The sequence below is a fragment of the Pararge aegeria genome, chromosome 5, assembly GCF_905163445.1.
Source record: "Pararge aegeria chromosome 5, ilParAegt1.1, whole genome shotgun sequence".
Taxonomy (NCBI): domain Eukaryota; kingdom Metazoa; phylum Arthropoda; class Insecta; order Lepidoptera; family Nymphalidae; genus Pararge; species Pararge aegeria.
In genome coordinates, this window is record NC_053184.1 from 12,529,062 (window position 1) to 12,549,186 (window position 20,125).

Here is a 20,125-nt window from a genome sequence, read left to right on the forward strand (position 1 = left end):
AACTCAAACGTGAAGCGCGGGAAACTTCGAATTTGGCGGACGTGGTTTTTAGATTTTAAATTTTAATTATTGGAAAAAGATAAGGAATTTAGTGTTTAAAAATATTTAGTAAATTGTTTCTAGATATTTATTTTATGATTTTGTGTTATTATTAGTGTATATATTAGTTATTGGGATCTGGTAAGTTTTTTTTTCTTTATATGGGGGCGATCCCCCGGATGACCCCGGCGGAAAAAACCATGGTTAAACCATGTTTAACCATGTTTACCTATGCGGAATGCATGTGCCCGATAGGTTCCTAGTGAACCAGCTACCTTCGAGCCAAACTTCCTTCCTAAAATCTTCTAAACGAACCCTCAACGAATCAATGAAGAACTCATGGCAAAAATCCATAGTTATTGAAATAATTATGGATGAAGTGGTTCCAAACGCGTCCTGAAGAAAAGTTTTTTTTGTTATCATAATCTCACATTGTCATTTTAAACTATTAAAGAAGCAACCTGGTTAGATCAATAATTTACATCCAAGCATTTTTTCGTTGACGTAGTTCTCAATACTAAAATAGGAATTTTCTATAAGCTTACGTTTAATACAAACTTTGAACTTTCATCCAAGATCGACTGGTAGGTAGTTTATTGTAAAATTGTATACAATTTTATGTAGTCTAGAAAATTGCACTGCAAGTTTATTTTGCTTCTAATGTTCAAATTATTGCAGTCACATTTTCTCTTAAATTTAGATATATTTTTGTAAACATACATTAAATTTTGAAATATGTATTGGCTAAAAACTGTTATTATCTTAATCTGGTCTATAGGTTAAGTTTGGTATTCGTGTGTGGTCTGTGGATCAACTTTTTCCTACAGACTATGGAGGGTAGAGGTAAGGAGAGTCATCTGTGTATATGAAAAAGTGTCGTCAAAATGTATTAAATTAGGATAGCGCCACATTTGCATCAGGGTAACTCTTAAAAGAAGCGCCAAATATAAATATTGTTAGAGTAGGCTTGAAAAATAAACAAGGAAGTATGGAGATACAAGGAAGTAAGATTATATTTACCACAATATTTTGTACAACGTAAGTTGTTGAAATTCTCAATAATTAACTACTTTAGTCGATAATGACATTAAATTTTTTAACTCTGCATACTACAATTCATCTACGATTGCTACATTCATACCATGTTCTGTGCATCCACCAGCGCCATTGTGGAGGATTTTTGAACTGTTATTTAGCGCAACAACTGGACACTTTTTCAACTTTTCTCCCATATAAGATGACTCTCCTTACCTTTACCCTCCATACTACAGACTAATAATATGAGAGAAACATGTCATGAAATTGAAAATAATCTACTCTAATCTTCAATCACAAAAAATCGAAGATTCTTAATTTCAGTACTTTAAAATTTTCAACATTTTAAAAGAGACTAACTGACAGGCTACAAATAAAAAATTCAATAGTATTTAAATAATACTTATAATTGAATAGAAAAAAAGCTTTACTTGTTTCGAAAATGAAGTATTTCTATTTACTTTTTATGTGCCTTCTCAAAAATTCGGTATTATAATTATTTTAGTCATTTGAGAACAAGTGGTATCAAGGAATTTGGATGTTTGCTTCAATAGATATAATTTCAGGTTTGTCTTGACTATGACGGATGGTTGAATATTAAACTGGAGCACAACATCAACTGTAAAAATGAAAATTTTTGCTCCCGTGGGAATATATCTTTAAAAAGTATAAAGGCTGGATCCGCTGTTATAGATCAAATATCTTTTACTAAATCTCACATAGATGAACTTAAGGTAAAAATCTGTTTACTAAATGTTTATTTTAAATGATTATATTTAGCCCTACACATTGAATTGATCGTTTACAGGTTAATTGCTACTTCAAATTTGAGAACTTTATAATTTTCTTTAGAAATCTTTTAACATTATCGAAGTTATTTAACACAAGCAAAAGTGCATAGTGCTAGTTTGGTGGTTTAAAAGGCTAGATTAGAAGGACTGTGGTCCTTCTAATATAGCATAATTCAGACAGACTTGAATAAATTATGTAAGCCTTGTTGATTTTTGTAGTATAATAATATATTGTCTATACATTTTGATAAAGGAGGCTTGTAAAATATACACAAATTGCATAATATAATTTGTTATGCTTCTTTTTTTATTTTTTATTTTTTATCATTCGTGTAATAAAAGTTGCAAGCAAACAACTTATTACTGTAAAAATTCAAGGCAAATTGTTTATCTTCAGTTGTTCTCATTAGAATCTTCTGTTTCAACTAGTGGTAGAAAAAACAGATTGTAAGTCAATCTGTTTACTCTGTTTCATAAGTGTTAAAAAAATTAGGTCCAATACAAATGAAAATTTTGGAACTGTTTTATCTAAGCCTATAACAACCTGAATACTATACAAAGAGCTATTTTGAATACTTGTATAAAAGTTACAACTTGTTTTGCTTTTATTTTTAGGAACATGCTGATATAGATGGGTTGTATTCAATACGAAGCTTGGTTACATCTGCAGATAGTAAAGAAACAGAGTTTTTATCATCAGTAAAAGCAAAACTATTTTTAGAGAACAGACTATCAGATGTCATTAGTGCATGGATATTGCCTAATGGAGATGTAATTGCACTAACTTTCCAAGTTAACAGTTATTCTTCCCATAACCATAGTTTGCAATATGACCAAGCAGAGTATCCACTTCATTCAAATTTCTATATTCGGCATGTGGATCAGGCTCCTGTGTAAGTAGTTGATCTATATAGATATACAACTTTGTTATTGTAAATGCAAATGTGTTTTCACTCAGCACAGATCAATGTGATTCACTTATGAATATAGTTAAAATATTGTAATGTGCTAAGCTATTGATTATTGTTATGGAAAAATAAAGGGATTTTTATGGAATCTAAATCCACATAGATGCATGCTGTATAGTTAAACTATAATATAAACAAAACTTTGACTTAAAAATTGTTTTTACAATGAATTTGTGTAATAATAATTAATGTGTGTTATGAAAAATTTACAGTCCGGACACAGCTTCCTATATACAGAAATTGGAACGGGAACGAGAAGCAAGAGAAAAGGGTGATTTAAAGGACAATCGATCATTCTTAGCCAAATATGTAAGTCCTAAGATAAGTCTTTATTTAGATGAACACATAATACCCCTAGTAGCATACTTACTTAACATTTGCAAAAAGGCCTGTTGTATTTAACTTCTATGTAACAATTATTGAACAAAATGTATCTTATTTGTGTTCAATTATGGATAAGGGCCTGGGTTTGATTCCCATAAAACCTTAGGTTTTAGCTAAACACAAGCCCAGAGTTATAAAATGATGATGATCAATCCTTGTATACTTACAAGCATGATAGGCCATTAGTATTTGTTATTTTCACTAACATTGTGATATTAATTAAAGCCCCACAAAGTAGCATTAGAACCGCATGAAGGCTTAAGTTCAATCCCTCCTATATTGCCTGTGCTCAGCAGTACTACTAGTATAGTTATGATAATGAATTGAAAACAAACAAGCCAATGCAACTTTGTCTATAGTAATGTTTACTTTCTTGTTTCAGTGGATGTACATAGTGCCCATAGCTATCTTTGTAATGATATCTGGCATTACAAATCCTGAACCTGCCCCTCAAGCTTCGAGATAACTAGGTTAATTTTAGTATTTTTAACTTAACTGAAGTCATATACCTAGTAAAGCTCTTATTTAATCATTAAAACTATATTTCTTAGTTTATGGGTAAATATTTAATGTGTTCTAAAACAAAATAAAAAGTTTGAATAACAATAGTTTTGTTTTATTTTAAAGCTTACAATGATACAAATGCAAAATTTTCAATGATACAAATGTTCTTCCCTATATTAAAGCAAAATAATTGGAAATTCTGAAATAAAAAATTTATTATGCACCAATCTTCTCAATTTCTTCAGCATCTTCAATGTCTAACAACTGAATTTTTTTACCAAAATGTGCTTCAATATCCAAGCAAATTTCCATTGCTTGAGGTGAATCAATCAAATTTATAGCAATACCCGCTTTACCAAACCTTCCAGTACGACCAATTCTATGTAAGTATGTTTCACAATCAGCTTTTTTGTTTAAATCCATTGGCATATCAAAGTTTACAACCAGAGTTACTTGTTCAACATCTATACCTCTGGACAAAACATTAGTTGTTATTAACACCTTTTCGAGACCAGCACGAAATCTGTCAAGTACAGCTATTCTCTGGTCAACTGTTAGTTCACCAGACAGTACAGCTACAGAGTGTCCATCCTTTGACATTTTTTCTGATAGCCAACTGGCTGTTTTCCTTGTGTGACAAAATATAATCGCCTGGCCAATTGTTATAACTCCATAAATATTACATATAGCTCTATATTTATCTTCTGGACTTTTACATTTTACATAATATTGTTTTATGTTATCTAAAGATTCTTCTTCTCTTAGTAGTCTAATAATAATGGGATTAGGTACAATGATTTCTGCAAATTCCATGACGGCACTATGATATGTTGCAGAAAAGAACATCATTTGACATGTTGATGGTAAGCATTTATGGATGCGTATACATTGTTCTTGATGTCCTTGTCGGTCAATCATAACATCAGCTTCATCTAAGACAAATACTTTAATTTTGCTCAAATCAAACATCCCAAACTTTACACCCCAGTCTAGCATTTTGCCTGGAGTTCCAATAAGGATTTGATCAGTGATTTTAGTTCCTTTGGGCACTTCCTCTCCTCGTACAGCAAACTTCAATTTTATTTCAGAGCAGAATTTTGCCATTTTGGCTGCCACTTCACCTGTTTGTATAGCAAGTTCATAGGTAGGGCTGAGGCATAAAACTTGTGGATAATTTTTAGTTGCATCAACTCTACTTAACATAGCTAAAACAAAAGCAGCAGTTTTACCAGTTCCAGATTGAGACTGTGCAATCATATTCTGTGGGGGATCTGCTAATAGGGTGGGCAAAGCAGTTTCCTGAATTTTAGAAGGAGCATTAAACCCCATTGCATATACACCTTTTAGTAAATTTGGTTTTAAGTGGAGAGCTTCAAAAGTTTTTACAGAATATAAAGGAGAATTGGGATCTTTTCTTTGGATTTCAATGTCTAATTTAGATTCAACAAGTCCTTGTCTGATTATTTTCATTAAAAGTGAAGCCTCCGCCGGATTAGCAGCATCTGGACCATCTTCAGTGTCTGATGTCTGATTTGACCCTTTTTGTCCCAATCCCAACCCAGCAACTTTGTTTGAAATCTCCAGTTCTTCGGCTTTTTGGCCCCATTGCTTAGACATTTTGATCTTCTTAACCTGTGACAATTCAAGATGATATTTTGAACTTATACTGCGTGATGAATCGGTGATAGGAAAAAAATAGTATGTATTATAATCACAGAAGTGGTTACTTTAATTTTTTTTAAAGACCATATTTTAGAAATTAATTATCAATCAATTAAATACCTTAACAGTACTGAGTAACCTGTTATATTCTGTTAAAACACGTACGACTTCTTCAACTACTGTTATACTTCATACAAATTAAAAAGTAACAAGATTTTAACAACAATGTGTAAACTGTAAAGTAACACTCAGAACCACAGACATCAGACACATGACACAACACCAAGTGAAGGATTAAAAAAAAACAACACGGTCATGGATTCAAGTCCAAATCTGTACAGATAATAATATTGTATGCGAAAGTTAGCGTCGTGGACACATCTGTGAATATGATTTAAATTATATTATAATATGGATTGGAAATGAAACAGAAAAAACAGTACAACCGTATGCTAGAGCGAGATAGATCACACTATACTAGACGAGGTCACTTAGAAACGCTATGGACCTGAAAGGACTTTGCGTTAACAGCGCAAATCAAATTAAATACTACTTATTTATTAAAATTATTTTATAGTGATATTTGGTATTTTTTGACTCGATTAATTATGTTTGCGTGTGCAGTGCCCGGATTTATCTCAACAAGAAAAGAAATCTTGTATGTCCATTAAAAGGTCATTGTAATTTTGTAGTAAAATCTTCTAAAGAACTACCTCGTCCTTTAGCCGCGTCCGATAATTTGTTGACCGTCCTTGACCAATATCCTTGAACGTAACCTCGTCCAACATCGTTCGAGAGATTTTTTGCACGGATGTTTCGCACTGTGCAGACTCTTCGGTCTGACAGTCAGCCGCGGTTTATAGATACATCCGATAGTTTGTTTCTACCTTTCGTTTTCAATTGCTAATCTATCATCATCATATCAACCGATTACCGGCCCACTACAGGGCACAACAAGGCCTATTACACGGTTTTTCTCTCACAATGAGAAGAGCTTAAGCCGTTGTCCACCACCCTGGCCCAGTGTGAATCGGTGGACTTCTCGCGCCTTTGAGAACATTATGGAGAATTCTCAGGCATGCAGGTTTTCTCACGATATTTTTCTGCATCGTCGCAGCAAGTGATATTTAAATTGCTTAACGCACTTAACTTAGAAAAGTTAGAGGTGCGTAGGTAGAGCTTCGAGCTTTGCCCCCTGAAATTGAAGCACTTAACCTAACCGCTCGGCACCTACTCAATCACTGACTAATCATGAAATCTCAGGAACTATAAAGCCTACATACTCTGAAAAGTAGTTAGTAGTTAGTTAGGTAGTACCTTTTAGGACGTAGGTGTCAGATACGAAACCCTAAGTAAACTAACTACTTGAAAGTCTAATGTTTTTGAAGTTATATACGTTGGTATACTTTCGCTTAAAATAATAAAAATCTATATAATATATTATTTTGGAAGTCCATTTTAAAGAGTGGTAAAATAGGGGATGTAAGTTTTTGCTCAAATTCATTAAGTCCAAAAACATTAACAACCTACATTGGGTAGAACAGGGCTTATTTGTTTGCTTAAAAGTAAAAGTTAGGTGTTCAAATTAGGGTTACAAATATTATATATAAATACAAGATCCGGTGACGCATGCTGTGGTTTTATGGTATTTCGTACAATTATTAGGTAGGTACCTACTGAAGACATAATTCGCAATAAAATAATATTGCAAATATAAAACATGCATTCAAAAAAAATAAACTTATAATTGGTTTAGTAGTTGCGCAATTTATCCCGGACAAGCATCGTAACACATTAAATAATATACTAGCAGTTGCCCGTGACTTCGTCCGTGATTACATTTTGTTTTGCCTCGAAATTAAAGTCCGCAGGACTGCCTGTGACTATTTCCAGCAAAATCTATTCCATGATTTTTTCGTTATCAGACATTACAGTCAGACAGAAACACATGTTCTTTATGTCTCTATAGGTACTGTAATATAATTACATCTTTATAAAAACGAAGTTTAAAAAAATGCTGTTAAAAACTCTAAATATAAAAAAAAGGAAATTATCCTCTGCAGGGTAATTTAAGCGGATGCCCACGACTTCGTCTGTATATAATTCTTGTTATCTGTGAGCTTGAGAAGATATCCCGTGGTACCTATGCCCTTATCCAGAATGAAAGCTACCGGCATATTTCAATTTCCTTAAGATCGGTTCAATAGTTTCTACGGTAGATGGCTATACGGTACGTTAGATGAAAATTTCAAAGTATCTGTTTACCTCTAACTTTCAAAAATATAGGACTTTCGTACAAAATTCTCACCCATGTTTTACTCATTCATACCCATTTTTACCTTTAGTGGTAGATTTGCACAGAATATTTTCTGAACTTATGTCTATGCTTGAAATGTAACATTTAAATTTACTTTTAAATTTTAGGTTTGTAGACTAAACAATAAAAAAATCAGTAAAAACTTTCATTTCAATTTATATAGTGTTTTTATTATTTAAAGCTGGTATCCTTAATGCCGATTTCTACGTACCGAACTTCAAAAACATAGGGAATAACAGGGAATCTTCTAAAGCTCACGAGAAATAAGGAATTCTACGCAGTCGAGTTCGCGGACATCAGCTCAAATTACCTTGAGGTGCATTCTATTAAAAACCCTTATTTTTAACTATGCAGAGATTTTTAACAGTATTTTTAAAACTGCGCGTCTCTAAATCAAATGCATAATATTGTTAATTTGAGAGTGTGTCTTCTGTCTGATTGACGTATACATTATGGAAGTGATTAAAGGTTCTGAGGAAGATAGAACTATTCGATCCCGCCATTTCGTTTAATCTCCTTTTTATTTATTTAGTTAATGATGGACCAAGCAGATAGCCTACGTGATAATAAGTAGAAAACCATCGCCTATTAATAGAGCAACACTTCGCAGGGCATGCAAGGAACTCATTCCACAAAGTGTTGCCCTGTTTCCATCAATTTTCATCTGGATGCCTGGTATTCTTTACTATTTGATATACCAGATCATTTCTACCACGCACTTGTAAATTGTGGAACAATCTCCCATCCGATGTGTTTCTTCAAAAATACAATCTAGAGTTATTCGAGCGGCGGATAAACAAATTCCTTAAAAGCCGGCAACGCATCAGTGGCTCACTGGCGACTCAGCGGCGGTGATCACTTAAAATCAGGTAACCCACTTGCTCGTTTGCCCGCTATTAATATAAAAAATAAAAAAAAAAAAACAATCTGAGGCGTAGATTTGAAGCACTGGATTCATGTACCTGGATTTACACCGGCAACTACGCTCTTCAGACCGAAACACAGCATTGCAACAATGCTTCTTAGTGGCAGAAATAAGCATGGTGGTGGTGGTACATCCGCGGACGAGCTCCGTCACAAAAGCTCTACTACTTACCAATAAGTCATGTCATGATCACGCGGACGAAGTAGCGGGAAAAAGCTAGTATACTATATGAACGGTTTATCAATTAAAGGTTTACTTCATAGGGTCAACCAGTCAAGCATGTAAACATGGAAATGTAATAATTATCATTTATCAGAATAATACATATACGACTAATAAATAGCTTTAAGACACAATTTATATGTATTGAAAACATTTGATAAGATGCGATATTTAACCTGATGTTAGTATCTATTGACTAAACATCACCGCACATTGCCTTATGAAAAGCTGAGTTAAATGATTTTATCTCAAAGATTATTTATTAAAATAATATAGATTTTAGATAAAAATAATAAAATAGTTATTTTCTTTCCTGGTCTTGTAAATTATTTATCATATTATGTTTTATTCCAAGTATTAAAATATAAATGAAATAAAATAAATAAAATTTCTTGACCATCTAAGACTTGATGATTGTTATTTTATACTGAAATTGATTTCGAAATTTTGTCAAGAAGAATTTTTTTAAAAGAATATTTAACTACTACGACGGTTCATTGGCGCAATCGGCCGTCGATAGATAGTACTTGATACTATCCAGTACAAAATAATTATTTACATCGGTTAAAATTTAGCGGAGTCGTGGTGATAAATTGTCAAAAACTTTCATCGCCTCACCCAAAAGAACAGAGCTGGTATTCGGGATAAAAAGTGTTCTATTTCCTTTCTCGTAGTATGAACTCAAATCATGCAAAGCTTCATTTGAATGATACGGACAGACAGAAAGACTGACACGGATGAAAAGTTTTGGGTTCAGTATCGATGCTCTCCAAAAAAATTATTAAAATATCTTCAATGTACAGAATTCAACCCGTTACAGGCTTATTATAAGTTCTAGCTGACCCGCGCAACTTCGTCTGCACCAAATCGGTTATTACCGTTCTTAATATTTTAAATAAACCTAGAACAAATCTGCAGCGCAAACTACCGGGTCTAGTTTTATTTCCAAACTTATTGGACTATAGGGACCCACTCAAACACATAACTTCGTATGAGTAAAAATTTAAAAACAATAACTAAACCATGATCACACTGTCACTTGCCGGTTCCAACTGTGAATCCGAACTATCTACGAACCACACTTAAACACATACTCGTACCTCGTCAGTTTGCAAAAAATCTTTTTAAATCTTAAATCTAATGATTAAGGAGATGTGTATAGAAAGTTAGAATAAAACGTTTCACCAACTCTTAAGTGATAGCTATTAGTGAACGGTTGATGCACGCCTAGGAATCTTCTTAGATTTTGCGTTACTTATTTAGGCATTGCCTTTAAGAATATAGATAGATTTAGTTGTTGACAGATTACTAGTGTTGACAAACACAACAAGATTCACGTTCTGGCGCAAAATTATGTAGCACACGTATGTAACACTTCAGTTTACGTATTGTATCCTCCTGAACTGACTCACTTATAATATAAAAACTTGCACTATTTCCCAAGTGAGTGTATTAAACATACCCACATAGATCAATAAAAACATACATCTACAAAATTTTGTATCTATATTTATTTGAGAACTTAAATGGAGATGGGCGGGTCACATTCAAAGATGTCAAGACATTAGACGGACAAAAATTGTTACCTTGTCCTTGTCCTTACATAAATGTTCTAAATTAGATAGTATAAGTACAATAAGGGCAATATACGAGTATTACTTAGTTAAGAAAACATTATAAATAGAAAATAAGAAATTAGGATTAAGAAAAATTATAGTTAACTCTATTATATTTAGCTAGTAAGATACTTAATTGTAAGAAATGTAAATAAAGCTTCATTATTATCATTATTTATTTGAACGCTCTAATAGATTAACCTAAAATAAACGGTGTATATTTCGTCTTACAACAGTCATGCTGGGTCATGACTGTTGTAAGACGAAATATACAATTAAGCTGTCCAATGCCATACTAACTACTTGTTTAGTGTATAAGAAGTACCTACCTATCTTATATCGAGTTTGCGGTCGTTTCATGCAACCGAAAAAAAAATTCGAATAGGTATCTTCTTAATCTGGTCAGCTGCTTCCAAAACTTTTTAGAGATATATTTATGTTTCAATTATTACATCTAGTAAAGTAAAGTTTAATTATTTTGATATTGTTGAATCTTATTGTAGAACAAATAGATTGAATATTAAGTCAAACGTAGATAGCCTAAAAAATAACTGTGTGTTTCTAATATGTGTATCTATAAATGACTAAAAATGTGTAAGATGCAGTATGCGATAAATTTATGAGAAAACAAGAAGCACCTAGTCTACCTAGATTTATAAACATAATAAGTTGTCTCTTAGATCACTTACATCGTAAACTTATTACCAAGCGGACACAACACCGTTCAATTCCATATCTAAGGTAAGACAACAAGAAAAACCTAATATGGGCTAGATGCGAGCCTGACTAGCGTATATTTAAAAAAAAACGTGGCTATTTATTATATGCAGTGGTATCGAATTATACAACCGCCTTAAAAAATACTTGATTCATTTCGTGTACCTATTTATACCATCTGTTAGTTACGTATCTACCCAACATAAATTTACTTTTAATACATTTTGTGCGCCTATAATCATCAATGTTATTTTTTTTTAGAAATCTAAGGTAAGACAACTAGAAAGAACTACTATAGGCTAGATGCGAGCCGACAAGCGTGTTTAAAAAAAAAAAACGTGGCTATATTATGTATTATGCAGTGGTATCGAATTATATAACAGCCTTAAAAAAATACTTGATACATTTCGTGTACGTATCTATACATTTTGAGAGCCTATAATCATCAATGTATTTTTTTTAGAATTCGAACATATCGTGATGGCTACTAAGAAATTTGCGGGACCTTCTCCTTACGTTATTAATACCACATATCCGGAAGTCGACTTCAGACACACTGAGTAAGATACTCTTTCCGCTTATGCTACACTTGTATTTTAACTTGACTAACATATCGAAAATAAAAGATTTAAAATTAATGTTAATGTAAGATGTGTAGAGACTAACTAGCATGCGCGTGTCCCTTAAAACTCGAAAATGGGTAGATCGATTTGAAGTTTGGTTTGAACTAAAGAAAATTAAAAATAATCCAAAGGAACATCCGAAAAACTCAATTTAAGTAGTAATTTTGTATCAGAATATTTATCGTCTTCGATAAATTAAATAATAAGTAATAAGTTCTTTATAGTTGTTCTACCTTTTTAATCAGGTATATAAACAATGCCACAGCAAAAAAAAGCAGAACTTCAGCTGCACCAGTAGTCGCAGCCATCTTTGGTCTTGGTCGTGCTGGCTCCATCCACTTGAGTAGTATAATTCGCAATCCGCGCATAATTTTAAAATATATTGTCGATGATCGGCCTGAAATATTTACTGAACTGAAATCGTACTGGAAGCTTGAAGACCAAGTCGTTTGCCTTACGTCGAAGAACGCTGACCGTGTCTACAAAGATAAGTCGTAAGTATTGTTGGAAATAACTATGAATACGATTAAAGGCCTCCGCTCACTTATAGAATCAACGACCACAAGTTGAAAACGAGTGGACAAAGCCTCTTCAACCAGTCTACAGCTCGGCATCGACTATCACATCGGTGCACGGTGAACGCGGTGCCGACGAATCAGTATGGCATCGTGAACAAGATGCGACGTCAACGAGCTGTCAACGGTTCATTGACGATTTGCAACAGGTAGCAACCTGTTGCAAATCGTCAATCTTCGTGGTAGGCGAGCTGTAGGTGGTTAGAAGTTTACGTAGTCCACTCGTAGTGGATTATTTTCTTATTGTAATACAACTCACTGTTTGGCGCATGACATAACGCTGACTTTTCATTGCTCTTATTGAGTTGAGTTGTTGTCGAGTCGACGTCGAGTCGTGGTGTACGTAGGCCCTTATACGAACAATTACTATTAATATTACAACAATCCTTTTTATTGTTTTTCTTTTCAATTAATTGTATTGTCTGTTTAGAGTTAACACTGTCTTCATTGCTTCCCCAACTTACACGCACCATGACATTGTCGTGAATGCTATCGCTAACAACAAAGACGTGTTCTGCGAAAAGCCGATTGCTGAGACTATCGAAGAAACTAGAAAATGTTATGAAGCCTCTAAAGCTAAAGGTCGCGTTCTTTTTTCCGCCTTCAACCGGCGGTTCGATCCAGCTTATAGATCACTAAAAGAGAGAGCACGACAGGGAGAAGTAGGCCATATTCAAATTCTTAAAGTGACATCGAGGGATTCACCCCTGCCTACTATCAACTACTTATCGACATCAGGTAAATTATTGCATTTATTAAGGAAATAACTATTTTTCAGTTTTCAGGGTTCCGTAACCCAAAGGGTCAATTAGTCGCCCATATGTTTGTATTTCTGTCAGATTTTTCGCCAGTGCCGGTTGGCTACCGAAGAGAGGACCCGATATGTCCAATTGGGTTCGGGCGTACCCGCGGTATCTGGTTGAGCTCTAGAGTCTAAAACAACTGCCATTCTCTTGGTTTTTTACCCCTGATAAAAAATTAAGCAAATAAGAAAACGTTTAAACAGCGGTTGCACCTCCTTACGTTTACGGCGCAATTCGCAAATATCTGAGGAATGCACTCAAATCTCAGTCTAGCAGTCCACCACCACCTGGAGACTGAGAAGCCGCACTTGCAACTTTAAACCTCGTACGGGGTTTGCAGGTATGTTCGCAATTATGGCTGCTGCCGGTGCCTCGGTAACTTGGAGGTGCCCAACATTTCTGTCTTATGGTGTTATTTCGCAACGCAAGACACCGGACGGGTATTATGTTGTCAATATCCCAAAAACATGCTCAAAGCGAATCGAATCTTCTTTTCTTATACGCATAGCTGGGATTTGCAACCTAATTTTGGGATTTGTTTCCTAATTCTTACAACCTGGATATCTTTAAAACAAGCGAGAATAGACAAGCGCGTCCCATCTTAGGCTTCATCTGCATGTTGCCTGAAATAAACGTTTATGAAGCCTAAGATGGGACGCGCTTGTCTATTCTCGCTTCCATCTTAGGCTTCATAAACGTTTATTTCAGGCAACATGCAGATGAAGCCTAAGATGGGACGCGCTTAGAAACGATTGTTATTATTATTATTTATTTATTATTAACTTATTGTTATTATTTATTATTATTATTCATAATTCTGACATTCATACGCACGTAAGTCTGTTGCAATTATTGTTCTAATATTATCTAAGACCATCACCTTTCTGTTGTGACCATAGTAATCTGTGACCCTATTTGACCTTAAATGTAAACACTGCTGATATTATGGTTTGAAACTACATACTTGTTTATGACAAATGTGTGAAGTTATTTATCTTGAAGCTCTTAGGCAAAAGTTGTGATACAAAATCATCATTATAAATACTGAGTTTATTAATAGTAAGTACTTATTGTGACAGTTGAGATTTTTTTTAGGTCAGATGTCGTCCACAGATGTTTTGTGATAAATTTTTTTAGTAAGTCCTCTATAATGGATACTGATGCCAAAACTGTATTTTTTTCATATTTGTCTGTTTGTCTGTCTGTATCTTGGCCGCCATACATTTTTATGAGAGTTTATACATTTTCTGAGATTTCCAGGGGGAGGGCAGCTGCCCCTCCCCTGCCCCCCCCCCCCCCCCCTGGGTACGCCCATAGGTTTTTTGTCCATTCTTTACGGCCTAACTAAGGAAACGAACAGTTTTTTTTTTTGGCATAGAGTTGGTTGAAAGACTACTTTTTATTCCAGGGAGAGTAACGACTCTCACGGGATTTGTATAAAACCGCAAAATATGCGGACTAAAAACGCGGGAAACAGTTAGTTATTGCCCTAAAAAAAAGTATCTACCCCATCGACTAAGTACCCCGTTCAAATTACTAGCCTAGTAATTCGTTTTGAACTACGTTAAACAGCCTTTCATTTTGTAACTGTAGGTGGTGTCTTTCATGATTGCGTGGTACACGATTTCGATATAGCTTGCTGGATACTCGGCGAACTGCCCGTTCGTGTACATGCAACCGCTTCTGGGCTCATTACTGAAGTTAAGGCTATTGACGATTTCGACAATATTGCTTTCCTTCTTACATATCCATCTGGCACCGTAGCTATTGGTGACAATAGTCGTTTCTGTGCATACGGATACGATCAGAGACTGGAAGTTTTTGGTAACAAAGGTAAGTAATTTTTTAATAATATTTTTTTTAAATATAAATTCAAAAATCGCCTTGTTTGTTAAGTGCTTAGCATGTAAAACTGCGCTCTCGATTTTGGGGTTTTCCTTAAAGAAAACTCAGTACTAGCCCGGAGTTAGGAAATTGTCTGTGTGCATCCCCGTGGCTGGGAGAGCAAGTTAAGCCGTCAGCCCCAGTTATCTTTTCCAACATGTGGTAATATCCTTTCTCTCATATGAGGCCTGTGCCCACCAGCGGGACGCTAATGGTGGCTAAAATGGTAGTTGTGTTCTGTATTTCTGGCAAGCACTATTCAGTGCCAGTCTAGAGTTCAAAAATTCGCGTTGTCGTTCTGCACCTCGGAGAGCATATCAAGTCGGGGTTTCAGTCCTGTATAGTTTGTTATAATAATCGTTAAGCGCGCCAACCCGCATATAAACAGCTTGGAAGCTCAAAGTTCCAATCTCTATCTCCCAAAAGAAAGGAAACCAGCAGTGGGTTGTTAATGGGTTGAGCATGGTGATGATAGAATAGGTAATCAATCAAGATAAATGCTTTTTGGATACTTTGCCTCGTTGCGGTGGTATCGAAGCCATTTTATTTTTTAATTCGGTCTTATTTTACTACACAAGTTAGTTTTGTTTATATATATATTGATTCTTGTATTAAGATTAAACACTAATTTATTAATTGCAGGTATGATTAAGGTGGAAAACGAGAAACCAGCTCACTCACTTGAATCTTATATTGGACAGGACGGTATCAAGTTAAACCCTATCTACTATTCATTTCCATCACGTTATAAGATTGCTTACAGACGGGAACTGGAGCATTTTTTGGATGTTGTACAGTGTACGTATAATCATTTTTTTACTTGGCACATTATTTAAACAAAGATATTTAAAAAAAAATTAACTGATAAAAGCATACTTTTTATTTATTTAAAACTTATTGTTATTCTATTTTTACAACATGCTTAACGCTAAAACTTTACTTTTTTATTAAAACTAATAACTGCGTGAAAAAAATTATAACTGCCTATTTTCTTCATTTAAGATGGAGTACCTATTGAAGTATCCAGTTGGCAAACACTTGCCATAAGCAAAATTGCCACTGCTGCGGAAGAGAGTGCACGCACTGGCAAAACCGTTGAACTTGACTGGAGCAAAGATGGCATCCCGGCTGAATATTCCTAAAGTAATCTAAATCTGCTGAAGAAATATTAGTATATATTTATTTAAATAAAGTATTTACAAGAAATTGTCTTATATTATATATTTTTAAATATTGTCTTCACAAACATACCCTGCCAAACCATTTACTCTTGAAGATTGCAAAGGGTAAAATTTGAAATAATTACAGTTAAGTTATTAAGGTGGATACATTGTAATAGGCATAATAAAACCACTTCCACTAATACTTTTTTTCATTAATGGCAAAAAATAATCATTAGGTTATACTGAATTATCAAAGCCTCGACTCAAAAAAGAAGACAAGAGAGATTCCAGTTATGTGAAGAAAATTAGAAGCGAAAAATATACTTACTAAATAAAAAAAAATATAAACGAAAAAGGGATCAAAGTCATTGTATAAAGGTATGTTATATATTTTATAAAATTGAACCAAGTCTGAAGAAACAATTCCTGCTAAGGAATTTGGGTCCAGATAAAAGATTTTTTACGGGGCTTCATACGGGGCCGAAATTAAACATGAATACTTGCTTTTACCTCTGACGTGGAACATTCCGCTCCAATACATTCACTTTGAACACAAGGGAAACTTCAGGAGGATAATCGGGTTTAGTAGCATATAGCTGCTTTAGCGGCTGGCGTGTTGAGACTCGAGTAGGTACCCAAGTGACAAGGTACGCATATTATCTGTTTCAATGTTCAACCGATAGAGTTGGGGCTTTTTATACCGTGCATCTGAGAGCACGTTATAATGTTAATCCTACTAGTAGTTTTTTTTATTTTTCTACAAGTTAGCTCTTGACTGAAATCTTCAATCTTCAATCTTGACCTGATAATAAATGATGATACTGAGATGGGATTGTATGCCATACCCACAATCGGTTTTGTCCCCTGTATCGTACCGGAACGCTAAATCTCTTGGCTGCACATCTTTGTCGGTAGGGTGGTAAGACCAGATCAGAGAATACTTTTAAATTTAATTCCCAAATTGCCACTTTAATATCCTAACTCCGGGTACTGAGAATATGCATCAAGCAAACCTTACCTTGTATTTATTATACATAGTGAAAGTCAAAGTCAAAGTCAAATATTTCTTTATTCAAATAGGCACATAGATGGCACTTTTGATGCGTACATTACATGTAAAATATGACACAGGAGTGAGTTGATGGTGATAAATAAATTCGTCAACTTAAAACTAAAGCTACGAGGTTTCCAAACGCGCGCGAAGCCCACAACAAACTTAGCCGGTTGTAATTTTTATTTTGTTATCACCATCTCACATTGTCCTTTAAAAACTAATTAAAGAAGCAACCTGGTTAGAGCAATAATTTACACCCAAGCATTTTTATCGTTGACGTAGTCCTTAATACTATAATAGGACTTTTCTATAAGCTTACGTTTAATACAAACTTTGAACTTTTTCAGAGACATCTCCAATATATCAACTGGTAATTTATTGTAAAATTGTATACAATTTCCTTTAAATGAATTACTTATTTTATGTAGTCTACTATATTGCACTGCAAGTTTATTTTTGCTTCTAATGTTCAAATTATTGCAGTCACATTTTCTCTTAAATTTAGATATATTTTTGTAAATATAAAATATCACATACATCAAAAATCTTCGTCCGACCCGGAATTCGAACCCCGAACCACGCTATCTAGTGCAAATGCCACACGTAACTTGCCCTTTAGAGACATAGGATTAAGGTCAGGGTTTTAGGTTCTGTTCTAAGCTTAGACTGATCGATATATGAAACCGTTCCTACCGCAATGTTGATTAATCGATACCGGCCTCAGTAATCACAGCTGAAGCGCCTCCTCCGCATTGTTATTCATTAAGTCATCTCTCTTTACAAAACTTCAATTAATATATTTATGCCCACCTCGAAACATGATTTAATTTTAGGCAAACACGGTGTCTAGTTATCTAGCTCAATTTATCAATCAATAGACGGTAGTGCGGTATCTGTCAACCCCATCCAATACTACGTACCTACTGACCGATAATTGAACATGTGCAGCGTTAATGAAATTTTCATCTCACGACGCGTAGCACTACGTACCAATATATTCGTGTTGGTGAGGGTGGTGTGTCAAGAGCGTAACTTAGGTGGCACTGATGCAACGCTGACCAAACTGAAAGGGTAGGTCGACGTCCCTAGTGCAGTGGTGAGCGCTGTAAAATAAGTTTGAATTGGCAGGTCTCTGGTTCGATCACCGGCAGAGTATTTATATAATTTTTGAATTTCCTCTGGTCTGGTCTGGAGAGAGATAAAGTCGTGCAACCAAGCGATATGGCGTTCCGGTGCGATGCCGCGTAGAAACGGATTACGGTTATGGGTTTAATATAACTGTCATACCCCTAACAGGTCAGAACGCGACCATCTAAGACAGCATCATAACTTACCACCAGGTGAGGTCTAACTTGTCTTGAATTGTACGTGATCTTGGTCCCGGCTATTTCGAGTAACTAAAGATTCAAAGGGCTATACCTTTTTTTTATGTATATATAATTGACGGATCGGATTATGATGGGTGGATAGGCTATTGCCTATCCACCCATCATAATCTTTTTCTTCTATAAGAGGCCTGTGTCTGGCTCAGTGGGAGATAAATTAGATGATGTTGATGAGAATGATATCTACGTTAGAAGAAACTATAAATAGTAGGTACATGAAACAATCAGTAGATCTATAAAGCTGCGAACTCTAGGAACTTGAAGAAAAATTGAGATGTAAGGTCGCGATTGCGGTCATTGTGTTCTCACAATAATACTTCGATGAAAACTTATTTTACGTTTCTTGGAGTCACGTTTTTGCTTCGTTTGTGCGCTTTGATAGGTATCTCATGCGAGATTCGTTTTTGTGAGTTATATAAATATTCTGTAGGTAGATTTATATTTTATGAAGAAGCGTTTTTAATACCATGTTATTAGCAATCAGAACTTTTCCTAATATATAAATAGGTACAAAAACAAAAATATTCTATCATGAAGGTAAAACGTCGATCTAAGTATTGGTGTGAATAATCATCAAGTTATTCAATATCTATTTATTAACTTGTTCATGCGGATAAGTTAACAAAAAATTAGAAAACTGAAAAACCACCCTACCAATGACGCAACTCTTCAATTCATTAGGCGCATGATTTGACAAGACTTTATTCATGAAACACCGGCCAAGTGCAAGAAAGACTCGCTTACCCATGGTTCCGTTCCATGGAAGAATTTTTTGACGATTTCTAAAAAAATCTGTTCTGTTTATTATTAGTCACTGCTGTTTTAATGATTAGTCACTATACGCAGTCTACTTTGTGATACAGTCACCCAATTTTAAAATTTCTGTTCCGCCTTTTCAGCTGCTTTTTTACTCTAAAATACAATACTAATAATATGCAGACATACACTCAGACACTGGAAAACATCAACAAACGTTTTCCACTTAAAGGAATCGACCCCACGGCCTTGGACTCGGAATATAGGGTCGCTGTCCACTGCGCCAATCGGCCACTAAGGCTTTTATTTAACCTATTTTTATTATATACGGAAATGTCCAAAAACTATGCGAACCAAGTTAACGCAGTAACCCTTTTTATAAATGTCGACTACTCAAAAATAAAAGTATTTTTCAATAATTGCAGTTGAATTTATGAATTTCAAGTCTAGTAGTATTAGTACTACTTAGTTACTGAAATATGATGTATGTGTTGTGAAAAGGTTTGTTTTTTCTATTTTGGTATGAAACCCTGAAATCGAATTAAGATCTTTTTTTACTGAACAAGGTAATCTAATTTGTGCTTTAAAAAGTAAACACACAGTAAATAGCTTAAATAGCTTTTTTTTCAGAATAAAACATCTATTGATGTGTTATATATTTTTACAATTGGTATAGCAGACTTATATAAATAGAAGTTGAAA

General features: G+C 34.5%; 3 protein-coding genes across 4 annotated transcripts; 2 read left to right on the forward strand and 1 right to left on the reverse strand.

Annotated features, from left to right (window-relative positions):
- The first annotated feature begins 1,345 nt into the window (after positions 1-1,345).
- LOC120623685 (ER membrane protein complex subunit 10) lies at positions 1,346-3,823 on the forward strand. The gene is made up of 5 exons (XM_039889857.1): positions 1,346-1,561; positions 1,641-1,808; positions 2,481-2,758; positions 3,046-3,142; positions 3,600-3,823. Exons 1-5 carry the CDS (start codon positions 1,517-1,519, stop codon positions 3,681-3,683), a joined length of 672 nt encoding a protein of 223 aa, XP_039745791.1. The 5' UTR covers positions 1,346-1,516; the 3' UTR covers positions 3,684-3,823.
- Positions 3,818-5,664, reverse strand: LOC120623683 (DEAD-box helicase Dbp80). Its single transcript, XM_039889855.1, has 2 exons — positions 5,504-5,664; positions 3,818-5,353 (listed from the first exon to the last, which is right to left on the reverse strand). Exon 2 carries the CDS (start codon positions 5,336-5,338, stop codon positions 3,938-3,940), a length of 1,401 nt encoding a protein of 466 aa, XP_039745789.1. The 5' UTR covers positions 5,339-5,353; positions 5,504-5,664; the 3' UTR covers positions 3,818-3,937.
- A 5,473-nt stretch (positions 5,665-11,137) lies between these two features.
- On the forward strand, positions 11,138-16,253 carry LOC120624067 (inositol 2-dehydrogenase-like). 2 transcript variants are annotated; one of them, XM_039890397.1, is made up of 8 exons: positions 11,148-11,204; positions 11,442-11,450; positions 11,644-11,740; positions 12,049-12,297; positions 12,809-13,116; positions 14,775-15,014; positions 15,708-15,863; positions 16,068-16,253. In XM_039890397.1, the coding sequence occupies exons 3-8, from the start codon at positions 11,661-11,663 to the stop codon at positions 16,205-16,207; spliced, it is 1,173 nt and encodes a 390-aa protein (XP_039746331.1). In that variant the 5' UTR covers positions 11,148-11,204; positions 11,442-11,450; positions 11,644-11,660; the 3' UTR covers positions 16,208-16,253. The 2 variants fall into 2 exon arrangements, with proteins under 2 accessions (XP_039746330.1, XP_039746331.1); XM_039890396.1 differs by lacking the exon at positions 11,442-11,450 and having other exon boundaries at positions 11,138-11,204.
- Positions 16,254-20,125: the final 3,872 nt, after the last annotated feature.